At 43.2% G+C, this 13,017-nt stretch overlaps 1 protein-coding gene across 1 annotated transcript; it reads right to left on the bottom strand.

Annotated features, from left to right (window-relative positions):
* Window positions 1–11,567: 11,567 nt before the first annotated feature.
* LOC309414199 (uncharacterized protein) lies at window positions 11,568–12,122 on the bottom strand (the record flags this gene model as incomplete). The annotated part of the gene is made up of 1 exon (XM_082011495.1): window positions 11,568–12,122. The coding sequence occupies one exon, from the start codon at window positions 12,120–12,122 to the stop codon at window positions 11,568–11,570; it is 555 nt and encodes a 184-aa protein (XP_081867621.1).
* Window positions 12,123–13,017: the final 895 nt, after the last annotated feature.

Here is a 13,017-nt window from a genome sequence, read left to right as displayed (position 1 = left end):
TTATAAAAAGAAAGCAACAGTGATTCTTGCTGTATATGTATGTGTGTATGTGTGTATACACACATATTTTAATAAATGCCAAGATGTAAGTTAAATTGTAACCTCCCCATCAAACTAACAGGATTTAATTGACACGTTCCCGTTGTGGTTTGGAAGAACACAACCTCCACATTTTAAGACCTGCATCTACCAGTGGTTACTGATGAATGGCTACAAAAACCTTATCTGCTTAAGAAATGAAACAAAACTGATGTTGCTGATGGTTTCACAGTACTGACGTAGAATCCATTCCCAAGTTAAACACTGATAGTAACATCCCAGTTAATATAAAGGAACTTAAAGAAAGAGTACTTACCAGGCTCACACAGAAAACCAGACTGGAGAGAAGTTGTTGGGGAACCTGGAGGAAATGCAGTGCTTTTATACACCCCTCCAGACTGCTACCAGGACAGGCAACATGGGGCATAATAGTCAGCCAGCAAAACATTTTGCTGTATAAGCTATTTCTAATTGTAATAATTGTTTTGATAACTGATAATGATTAGTAAATCAGCTCCACATCATACAATATGCGCAACACACCCTTTGTCTTACTTTAATCCTTAAATAGTTTTTATATCCATTTTATGACTACTGCCATCTCCTGACCTCGTTTGAATTGCGGTGGTAGTGAATTGAGGTCCATTTACTTAGCAAGGTAAAGGCATCAGGCTTTCCTTTAAGCAAGATAAAAACATAGTTTGGCTTTGTCAGGAGAGGTATTTTCTGTTCTGCGGAAGATTCCATTTAAATTTAGAATTGCACAGAGTTGGGAAAACTGCAGATTTAATCTTTATAGTTCCTCGGATGGGAGGGGTCATTTTTTCTGCCTGTTTAACATTTATCCAAGTAACTGCTTACATAAGTGCTTAATCAAATGCCCTCTGTCATCCACGCAAGTACAAGGAAGCACCACGTGAGAACATGGAGTAATTTTATTATCATCCTTCTCCTTTTGTCACCTTTCAGGATAGCTGTGGTATTCTAGCAAGACACATTGCTGTTGTCCAGAGGCATCATCTGAGAAAAAATAAAGTTTTCTGAATATGGAATGGATGCATGTAGTGTGTATGGAAATGATTTAATCTAAAACAAAATAAAAGCACCTTAAGAATGGCAAGGACTATTTTTTTTCAAGAAAGCCACAGCATTATTCCTGGACTAGTAGTTAACAGCCTTATATATTAGAAGACAGAGATGCAAGTGCATAAATAGGAAGAGATATGTCTAAACAAAATTTCCATTATCAGTAACCAGAAACATAGTGAGAATATTAGATCTGATCAATATTTTTGTGTGGTTATAGCAGACAAACATTACATGGACTAGTGCTGGTGATATCAAACACCTGACTTAAATGTTTTGTTTCTAAATCAAAGTAAAGTAAAGTAATTCCAGATTTTGACTCTCAGTCATAGCTGTGGGAGGAAAGCAGCTGCAGCCTATCTGAATGTAAATGGCTGGATTTTCAGCCCGTCCCACCTACCATTATACGTTTAATGTTTATATCATTATAATGTTTATGTTTCATGTTTATGTTTAATATTTATGTCATTTATATTACCAGATTTCAGGTGTTTTCAAACCTGATTAGAAAATAGAGCACAGGGAGCTTATATGGTTAAGATCTTGCATCAGAATGTGAACGAGTTCTGTCAGGCATCAGTGGGCAGCCGTTGATTTGACAGTTTTGCTAGTCAGCAATTCTTCCTTAACTCTTCAGTTAATGTGAACCTTACTGATTTCCTACAGCGGCGTTGAGAAATATCAATTTACATGAAGAACACTGAGCCCTGCTGCTGTTCCTCACATTTCAGCACCACTGGCAAGCGGTAGCGCTTCTATTAAGCACACAGTTATTTGCAATTTTGAAGAAAAAAAAAGGAATATTGTGTACTAAACCTGTTTATCAGCTCGCTATAACGCTCTCATGCATCTATACTCACTCCCATTTCAACTCTGTTGAGGGCCAGGGACAATATCAGCTGTTAGGTGACTTTGTCAGGGCCGGAATATAAAATAAAACACAAGGTGTGTAATGCTTGTCACATGATTTGGAAGTAAGAATGAAGTTGTGATCACATCACTTAAGAGAACAATTAGAACAATTAAAGAAATAATCCATACAGCAAAACATAGTTTGGCAACCGTAGGAAGCTCTTGCACAAAGCATGGCTCACATCCCACTGGTGGTCTGAAGAGGTATATAAGAGTGCTCTGAATGCTTCAGTTCCATCGACGACAGCTCTTCATCTACACTTCTCCAGACCTGGTGAGTTGGATCTCCTTTGTTCTCTATATGAACTATTCAGAAAATATTTTCAGTGTTTAACTGAGGACTTAGTCTTCTGCAGAAAGTGTGATGCTAAGCAATGCTGATTGCCTTTTGTCATACATTAATTTTTATAGTCATTTAAACATATGCCTTGTAGACACAGCTGATGAATTGTAAGGCTGGATTTTCACAGGCGCTTGGATCAATGCAATATTTTCAAGTAGCTCCAGAGTTGTGTATTATAATCCAACAAAAATCTTCAAGATGAGCTACTTCCAAAGGCACATGGAGTTTGGCTTTGCTGTCCGTGACTACCAGTATTTCTACACTGGCAGTAAGTCCTTTGGGAAGTCCCAGGTGTTAGTGCATCCATGTTCAGGAAAATGTGTTAAGAGAGAAAACCTGAAAACACGTTGAAAGAGATAAACCTAAATCCTTCTAAACACTTGCCTTCCAGCATTTTCATGATCGTGAAAGACATCAGAGCAAGCTTTATTCCCTCTGGCATTTGGTCATTGTACTTATGCTTTATCTCCTGCTGCAGGTTGGCCAACATCACAAAAGATGTCTTCAGGAGGACAGCTCATGAGCAGCAGATGCTCCTCACCCTGCGAGGTGACCTGCCCAGAGCCGTACGCCAATGCCTGGAGCCAGCCCTGCGTCACCTCCTGCGGGGACTCCCGTGCCGTGGTCTACCCACCACCCGTGGTCATCACCTTCCCGGGCCCCATCCTCAGCTCCTGCCCTCAGGAGAGCATCGTGGGCACCTCGCTCCCATCACCCATTGGGGGGTTTTCAGGGGCGATGGGCTCTGTTGAATCCGGGGGCTCATTTGGCGCTGGGGGCTCATACGGTGGGGGCAGTTCCCTGGGGATGGGGGGCTCATACGGTGGGGGCAGTTCCCTGGGGATGGGGGGCTCATACGGTGGGGGCAGTTCCCTGGGGATGGGGGGCTCATACGGAGGCGGCAGCACCCTAGGAATGGGGGGCTCGTATGGCGGGGGTAGTTCGTTTGGCTCTGGGGGCTCCTACGGAGGAAGCAGGTCGTTTGGGAGCTCATACAGAGGCAGAAGATCCTTCGGCTCCAGCTCCTACGGCGGGGGCTTCGGGGGCTCCTGCGGAATCGGCAGCTGCTACGGTGGAGGCTCCTTTGGAGGAGGCCGGTCCTTCGGTGGGGGGAGCTCTCAGAGCGGTGGGGGCTACGGTGGTTACAGGAGGTTCGGCGGAGGAAGCTGTAGCTCTGGCTACTTCTGAAGGGGCAACGTCTCCCGCTCCAGCCGCCCTGGGCTGTGCTCCCCCTGCAGGGGAAGCTGCAGCCCGGTGACGTCCAAGCGACTGACTTTGCTGGCACGCGTGGAGCTGTGTCGCTTCCCAAAGCCCTGGGAAACGTCCCCTGGGCGCTGCATGACCGTCTTCACCGCGTGTATCCTGGGCTCCCCTGTCATTAAAGCTACGCTGCATCAGTACGTTTGCCTAATGCTTTCTTTTTCGCCTTTTCACCTACAAAACACTTTGACAATGAAACACATTGCCATGAAGCCTGATGACAGCTGAAAATTTGCTGTCTTAAGTCTTTCAGAGATGGTCAGGCCCCTTTAGCTCACAGCAGGAATTTGGAGCGGTGGAAAACATTGCATCCTGTAACATATTTCAGGATTCATGCCGCAGAGCTGGAATTCTGCTTCCTGACAATGTGTGATTATCTTACCTCCCAGCTGCAGAGCTACATAATGTTTGCAGACAAATTATTTAATTGTTTTCAAATTGAGCCTGTTTCTTCGGTTGTGTTAATGTTTTGAGTTAATGAGTTTCTTCTCTGCATTCGTTAAATAAATCACATATTAAAATTCCTTAACATCTTTAAACACAGGAAACTTAAGCAATTGCTTAATCGTGTGAGTATTCTCTAAAATCTTTTTTTTCCCCTATCTTTAGAAAAGCTGTCAAGTAAAATCGCTGTTCTTGCCATTTTCACCTTTCTTTTAACAAAGAGATAAAAGTTAGATTTTCAAGGTGGGACCAGGAATCTATGACAGGGACATTCTGTGTTGTCACTCTGCTAATAGTCAATGTGTTTCAGTTCATCCTTCTTGACTTTCCGAACATGAATGATTTTGTAGTTCAACATGAAGTATAAAAAAAAAATTTTAAAAAATCTTTATTTGGTTCCTGATCTCCCTCATGTGTTTTCCAACATTAAATGGAGCAGAGCCAGGTTTTAACACACCTGTAGCATTCAATATACTTCTCTTGGAGACTCACCCATCAGTCTCTTTGCGTTTTGACTGCCAGTAATAGCTACGGAAAACAACACAAGGCATTATTTCTGGTCTTGTGTCACTCATCACTTACGAAAGTCTCTCTTGCACACTGCTGCGATATGAAAGCACATTATGCTGTCATATAAATGCAGCCTTTTGATGGGGCCACAGTTAAAAAAATTTCCTAAATGTCTTCAGGTATTTAACACTGCAAGTTCAAGGTGACAAATCTCAGAAATCAAGTCAGGCTTATGTAGTTGATTTTCTTTGGTTACCATTCACAATCCCCAGAGAAATGTATTTTTATATTGCAAAGCATTCTTTAGGCACTCTTGATAATGTATTTAAGTTGCCTAAATGTCAGACATCCCCAGTGAACCATAATTCCTATAAACTTATTCTAAATGAAATAATGTGACAGAATGGATGAAAAAACTGGCTCCTTGAGAAGAGAAGAGTTGGGCTATGCCACAGAGTGTCAAATAAAAAACCTTATGACTTTCTAGTCTTCAGCTGACCATGTCTCATCCCTTACACCTTTTTTTTCCCCTACACTTTTCCCCATTGGCCAGGGAGAGATAATATTAAGCAGCTTGACCTCTTCTGAAAAGGTCTTGTAAATGTGGGATTTTAAATCTCATCCCTCATTTGACGTGAAATGAAAGAGCTGCACCGATGGAAAATGACTTATCTGAGCATCTTCTGTGGCAAGGGACTCCTGTTCGCACACCAGCACAAAGTATTGAGTCGTTGGCTTCAGAAACCTCTGTGCCCTACGGAGAAGCAATGCTGAACTGTTTTGTGTGCTTAAATTTTGAATGCTTCATCCAACCACCCTTCTCACACACCTTTATTACTTAAGCAATTACTGTCATATTACCATAAAAACACATAATTGTTGCTCACAGGCTATGTAACCAGCTCCGGGAAGCCTAAAGAGCTAGTGGAAAGGATAGAACCAAAATGGTCTTGCGGAGAAAGAAAAGTTGAACAAAATTTGATGATGCAGAAGGGTTTTAATACAAATGGGAAATGGGATACACTGCAGAATGAGATGGCACACAACACAAAGCAGACACTTCCTCAGTTCCAGGGAAGGGTAGAGCATTCACTGCCTACGAAGAGTCCATGTTCCACTGGTGGTTCTTCTCCTGTCACAGTTTTATTGGCAATCTCTGTGTCAAACCTTTCAAATTTTTTTTTTCTTGAATGAAAATGGGGATCTAGCATTGTGAGATGATTAACAGAAGCTGTAATTAATAACAGACAAAGAGAAAAATGCAAGAAAAAGGTGTGGGCTCAGTTTTCAGAGGTACTGAGCAGGGGTGGCTCCTGTGGCTGATGCAACGGGCTTTCGCCATCTCTGAAAGTGAGCCCCAGCTGCGGATCTGGATCTTGCGTTTTCGTCTCCTACATTGTTGCGTGGTCTGCAGGTATTCAGGCTGCCTTAGAAGGAGCCACAGTTTCCAAGGCGGGACCCACAGCTGCTGCTGTAGGATCGCCTGCTGTAACAGCCCCCCATCCCCAAGGAGCCTCCATACCCAAAGGAGCCCCCAGATCCAAAAGAACCCCCCATCCCTGACACACCCCCAGAACCAAAGGAGCCCCCCATCCCGTAGGAGTTCCCAGAGCTGTATGAGGTCAAAGCACCATACAGCTGGGGAAATGACGTTCTCACGATGCTCTCCTGAGGGCAACTGCTGAGAATCGGGCCCGGGAAGGTGAGGACAACCGGCGGGGCGTACACCACGGCTCTGGAGTCCCCACACGATGCAACACAGGGCTCAAGGCTGCTGCTGTAGGCCCATGGCTGCATGCACGTCACCTCACAGGCGGGCAAGCATCGGGAGCTGATGTTGTAGTACATTGTTCTCAGGGTTTGAGGTGAAGCTGGGAAAGACAACGTTAGTCAGGGGACCACCACAGTCAGGTGCTGATGGGTGCCCATCACACATATTACAGCAATGGGGTTAGGTCCTTGTTCATGCTTCCTATTCCTTCCTCAAGTCCTCCTGTCCTGTGATCCCTTTTCTCCTTCCCTTCTTGCCCCTATGGAGGGGAAGGACTAGGACTTTGTTTACTCAGTAGGGTTTAGCTTTATATTTGCACCTCAAGTTTTGAAAGATGTAAGAAAAAATAAAGTAACTCTTAAAATTCTGTCTTTAAATGTATAATTGATTCTTACAACTGTCTACAAGTTACTGCAGCAACTCTCCTGTGAAAAGTAAGATTTCACTGAGACATCTCATTGCTAAAATCACAAAATACAGACACAGGAAAGAGTCCTTATTTAAAACTATCACTACAGACACATGACACATATAAAATTATTCTCTTAAATCAAACTCACCTGGAACACCAAGACAGGTAAGTCAGGAGAAGTTTTTAGGAGACTCCTGAGATGTTCCTGCTTTTATACCTTTTTGCAGGCAACTCTATGGATGCGAAGCATCTCATAAAATCTCTAGCACTTACCAAACCATGGGTTTTCTTTTCTGGGTGGCTCCTCTAATAGCTGTAATTATTTTCATAGTTTCTAACTAGTAAATCATCCACAGACCTACACAATATGACTCTCATATAATAAATTTGGGCTTTCTATTTTGCTTGTCTTGGCCAGTGATCAAGAATAATTTGTGAGGCCTGATTCTGTCATGGTGCTGTATCATCCATTCGGTCACAGATACAGGCGGGGTTGCAAAGAATGCTGACCCCCCCCCATTCAAGGTGGGGTGGATGATTCCATTTAGGAGGTATTATACCTAAATCTAAGGCTTACAAATAAATTGTGAGACTGATGCATCAGTAAGCCACCTTCCTTAAAGCCATGAAAGAGAAATAAACAGAGAGATCAACTCCTGTTTCAGTTGGAACCAGAATGATGCCAAAAGGATTTTTTCCATTAAGTTTGAGACAAAAGGAGACTCATGGGTGTTGGATGCATGTCACTCAAAGTAGGGCTGTAAATGGATCACTAATGATGAATTGAAATTAAAACAATTACAAAGCTTAGAAGAGTATCTTTTTCTTGGTAAGTGACAAGAATGTAGTGAATAATGGATGACCTCATATCCTTCCTATTGCCTAAGAAAGTTTATAAAAGGGTAGAGAACTAAGAAACCTTCTATTCTTCCAGCTCCACTGACTAATTCCTCTGGGACAGTAGCGTAAGTCTAACGTAGTTAGTTAGACTAGCTAACAACTTCATTGCACTTCTTTGTAGCTATAGAATACTTAAAACTTACTTCTTTTTTATCTTGCAAAATTCTAGCAATTTTAGAAAAGCTGAGGTAAAGAGTAGATTTAGCAAGAATTCTTAGAAAAGCTAGGGAAAAGGGAAGAACAGAGCAAGGAAGATTCTGCTACTTTCCTCTGGAGACTTTCTGAAGTTACAGGAAAACCTTCCTGTAGGTCTACTTTAAAAAAAGAGAATCAATGGGACTTTCTAAACAAGTAATTGTATAAGGATCAGCTAATTTAGTCCCAAAGAAAAGAGCAATGTTTTTTGAGAGATTCAGAAGAATAAGAGATGTGGACAATATCCGAGAAGCCTTAAAAGAGGTCAGTGAGGAAGGAAATAACAGGGAAAATAAAGACTGTGAGGGAGGGTTGAACTGGGAGTTGATGAGCAGCTGGAGGAGAAGGACAAGGTGCACCTGGCTCATACTGGGAACCTGTTGCTACCTGACTGTGGAGGTCTCCTGACTACTTGTTGTCTTTCCCAGCTTCACCTCAAACCCTGAGAACAATGTACTACAACATCAGCTCCCGGTGCTTACCCACCTGTGAGGTGATGTGCATGCAGCCATGTGCCTACAGCAGCAGCCTTGAGCCCTGTGTTGCATCGTGTGGGGACTCCAGAGCCGTGGTGTACGCCCCGCCGGTTGTCCTCACCTTCCCGGGCCCGATTCTCAGCAGTTGCCCTCAGGAGAGCATCGTGGGAACGTCATTTCCCCAGCTGTATGGTGCTTTGACCTCATACAGCTCTGGGAACTCCTATGGCATGGGGGGCTCCTTTGGTTCTGGGGGTGTGTCAGGGATGGGGGGTTCCTTTGGATCTGGGGGCTCCTTTGGGTATGGAGGCTCCTTGGGGATGGGGGGCTGTTACAGCAGGCTGTCCTACAGCAGCAGCTGTGGGTCCCGCCTTGGAAACTGTGGCTCCTTCTAAGGCAGCCTGAATACCTGCAGACCACGCAACAACGTAGGAGACGAAAACGCAGGATCCAGATCCACAGCTGGGGCTCACTTTCAGAGATGGCGAAAGCCCGTTGCATCAGCCACAGGAGCCATCCCTGCTCAGTACCTCTGAAAACTGAGCCCACAACTCTTTCGTCTATGTTACGCCTCATCTTCTGTCAATAGTAGTTTCATATGATGGCTCCTGTCCTTAAATTCTTATTAGTCTTGTATTATGTCCTTTCTGGTGGAGTGGAAATGCTTCAGAATTTGCAAGAGGGACTTTGCTGCAAAGATTTCAGCTTTACCTTGTGATGTGCAATGCCTTTTATCATCGACACAGATGGTCTGGCTGCCTTTGGACTATGGAATAGACCATTGATGAACTGCACCATTCTATTTTGTAGCACTTATTTCACGCCATGTTAAAAGTCTTGCTGAATCGTATTACTAGCTTTCTAGTTTTCCTTGTCTTCCATTCTGCTTTACAAACTAGTTTTAGTGAAATTTAACTCAGTGAGAGTCAAAATAGGAGGTGGAGCTCCAGATATGTAAAGGGGACTAGAACCAATACCCTGATGAGTGGCTGCCTAAAAGCACCAATCTCACTGTTCTTTCTGCCTAGGGAAGTATTTCTACACATTTTAGTGGCTGGGCCCAGACAGCATCATTCCTGAGCACTCATTTCAATTTGAGAACATTTTGGATAACGTGCTTTGCAGAGGATGAGTGGTAATTGTACCTACATTGTTTGACATGGTTACACTCGCACAGTACTAAGAGGATCAGTCAGAGATTTTGAGATCCAGCCAGGAATGTCTATATAAACTGCCATACATGTGACTTCAGTGAAGGTGATGCCCTACAATTTACAGAGGAGAGTTACACCCCCACACAGTTCTTAATCAGCTGAGGAATGAAACATTGAGTAATGAGAGTGAAAATTGCTGGGGCATTGCTGCCACGATCTGATCTGCAGTGCACTAGAGCAAAGTCAGATGTTCCTGAGCTGAGACTAAAACTGGGGTCACCACAGCTAAGTAACCCCTTCAGTACTTTGGGACCCCAGTGTGTACACACACACATCTCTGCACAGGTCTTCAAGAAGCTGAGAATGCCAATTCTGCACTAGTAGAAAGGAAACCAGCTTTTTTAAAAATCAAAATATTATTACTTAAGTCTGTGTATTATGATCCAACTAGCAGAATATCATTACTTTTCTTGATAGGTTTCTTGGAAAGTAATGCCATTAATTCAAGCAACATTCTGTTAATATTATGGTACAGTGTGCTGCAGGCATAAGCCCACAATATGAGTAGAGATATTTGAATAGTTTTCCTAAGATTTTCTGATTTAAATTCCTGTTTCTTCAAAAGGCTTGCAGACATTATCTTAGAAATCTGTGTAAAATATATCAAGGGGAAAAAAAATTAAAACCAGATGCAAAGTTGATAAGAAGAATCTCTTTCTCAGGCAGTTCTGGCAATGATCGTGCATGAGGCACTTTGTGATCCTTAATTCTAAGGGAGCACACGGGCATCCGTGTAGCTGTTGCCTGAGGGATCCCATGGTGATGCTTAACAAGCTCAAATCATTTACGGCATAAGTGCTTCAATTAAGTTAACAAACCACAAGGATTAAGACAATCAAAGGAAGGAAATGAATGTTATGCTTGGCACAGCAGCACTTGCTCAGCCTACGCACAAGCCCTCTCTTGTCACGAACAGCAGCACAATGGAAACGGCTCCTAAAGAAAAATATTGATACAGCTGCTGGGCCGAATTTCTCAGCTTACTTCAAGGCACATCGCAGAGCGCAAGACTTGTAGCTTGAGTCTCAGTTGCATACAAATAACTTCCTCCCATCCCTTTTGGCCCTGCCTCCCCACGATATTCAGAACTAGGCTAACCCATTTCCCTTCGCAGTCTGTAATCAGATAAACCATTTTACCACCAAGACCAGATAAATCAGAGCGAAACTTTGCCTCTGATGGAGTCAAGACACATGCAGTCATTTCAATCCCTGCTGAGGGTTGAAACAATTTCCCCAAGGATATTCAAGGAATGACTGGTAATGACCCTGAATAACCGACCTAGCTTCAAAGTTACCTTGGTTTTTGCTGGGGGCTGTACCAGACCACCTACAGAGGTCGTTCCAACCTAAATTGTTCTACAATTCTGTTCCATTTATTAGTATGTGTACCGTGGTATATCTCAGAAAGGGGAAAAAAGTACTCTGTTTGAAGAATTCCTGACAAATTATGTTGGCCATACAGAGGAATTCATTCTTCTCTGATGATAGCCCTCAATTAATGCATAACAATTGATGCACAAAGTTAACTTCTTTCAGACTGGTTTGTAACTATGAAACCACAGTGAAATGAAATCCAGAAGACAGTGTTATGATGCAACAGGGCTTTAATACAAACAAAAAGTGGAATACATTCTTGCAGAATGAGGCAATGCAGAGACAAAGAATGTAATTTCCATTTTAACAGGGACTACAATCACTCATTCGGAGGAGCACAGGGCTCCAGACATTCTTCTTTCAGCTTGACGCTTTCACAGTCAAGTCCCAATACTTGTTTTACTCTCTTCAGGTTCACAAAGAACAAAATATAACATGAGTAAATGACAAAGTGACGCAACATTGGGATTGTAAGCCTTAGATAAAGCACAAAGAGATCCCAAGCAACCCCAGCTCCTACTGACATTGGCTGGAGCAGAGGCTGCTTGACATGTCTGATTTCCAGGTCTATGTGTCAGCTACTAGTTTGTATCTTATTGTTCCTTCAGTCATCACTTTTTATTAAAGATCTAAAATGGCCCACAGTTTCCATAGCGATACCTATAATACCCTCTGGAAAAAGAGGGAAAATAATTTCTACCAAATCCTGAAAAAAATGAGTTTCGGTAAAAGCTTCCCAAACGGGAGATTCCACCACCACACGAGCCCTCCCCACCATATGAGCTGCCTCCCATGCCACCATAAGAACCACCTGAACCGTGGGAGCCCATCCCGTAGGAGCTGCCTCCACCACAGGAACCGCCAAAACCCATTCCTCCACCTCCGGAGCCCATTCCTCCACCTCCGGAGCCCATTCCTCCACCTCCGGAGCCCATTCCTCCACCTCCGGAGCCCATCTGACCCTCAATTTCAGGCATGGCAGTTCCCACAAAACTTTCCTGAGGGCATGAGCTGATAATGGGTCCTGGGAAAGTCACGACAACGGGTGGCGCATACACGATTGCTCTTGAATCTCCGCATGAGCTGACACACGGTTCATTCCAACAGCTGATATATGGTTGTTGGCATGTCACTTCACATGGTGCGGCACAGCGGGAGCTAAGCATCTGTCCATAGGAAGACATCTTTCCAGAAGGTAAGTCAACCTGAAAGGTAGAGAGTGCACGAGCCTGGTAAAGCTACAGCCAGAAGAGTGAAAGAACAAACTGCGTTATAGTAACATGGGTTGTGTAAGTGTGTTAAATGGTATTCATCTGAGCAGATGCAGATACATCTGTCCAAGTTGTATACACTAAACTTAAGAGTTAGTGATTAAAAAATACAAAATGATAAAGAATAATCAGCATTTCTAAGGCACAATCCATTCTACTCTAAAGTAGACTTGTGCATTACAGATCTCACCAATCCAGTGACAGGAATTGCTGGGTAGAGGCTTCTAAATCTACTCCCACTCCTCTCTAGTGCTCCATTGCCCGTAGCCTACTCCCAAAATGAGTTCTGGGAAGAATATCCTTTGGTCCTTTTCTCACATCATTGCCTTTGCTATGCTTTTTCTCCAGGAGTCAGTCCTATCCCAATAATGTTTTTGGAGTGTCCTATCTATGATGACAGATGCTCAATTCCTAGGGATTGCTACCATCCACATCTTTGAAACTCCCATTCATTTTTTCCCCTACACATGTGGTGATGGCTACAGTTGCCCTGTTTGCAAGTCACAGTTTCCAAGTAAGATGTTTTTAGAGAATAAGGTCCTACCCTAAAATAGGGTAGGATATATAACCTCATATTAATTCTCCTCATAAATCCACATCTATAATTATGAACTGATCCAGTTAAATCAGACTTACCCAGTCACCAAGAAGAATAAGTCAGCAGAGGCAGCTACAGAGACCCGAGTTACGAGCACTTTTATATGCTGCCGTAGAGAATAGAAATTGGGAGATACCTTTACGCAACTGTTCTCTACATCTTGAGAAACAGAATGTTTTCCCCTGCTGATGCCTTCCTTTGTTGCAACTG

The sequence above is a fragment of the Phaethon aethereus genome, assembly GCF_964289735.1.
Source record: "Phaethon aethereus genome assembly, chromosome: 28".
NCBI classification, from domain to species: domain Eukaryota; kingdom Metazoa; phylum Chordata; class Aves; order Phaethontiformes; family Phaethontidae; genus Phaethon; species Phaethon aethereus.
Note: the sequence above shows the minus strand (reverse complement) of the source record. Positions and strands in the feature narration are given on the sequence as shown.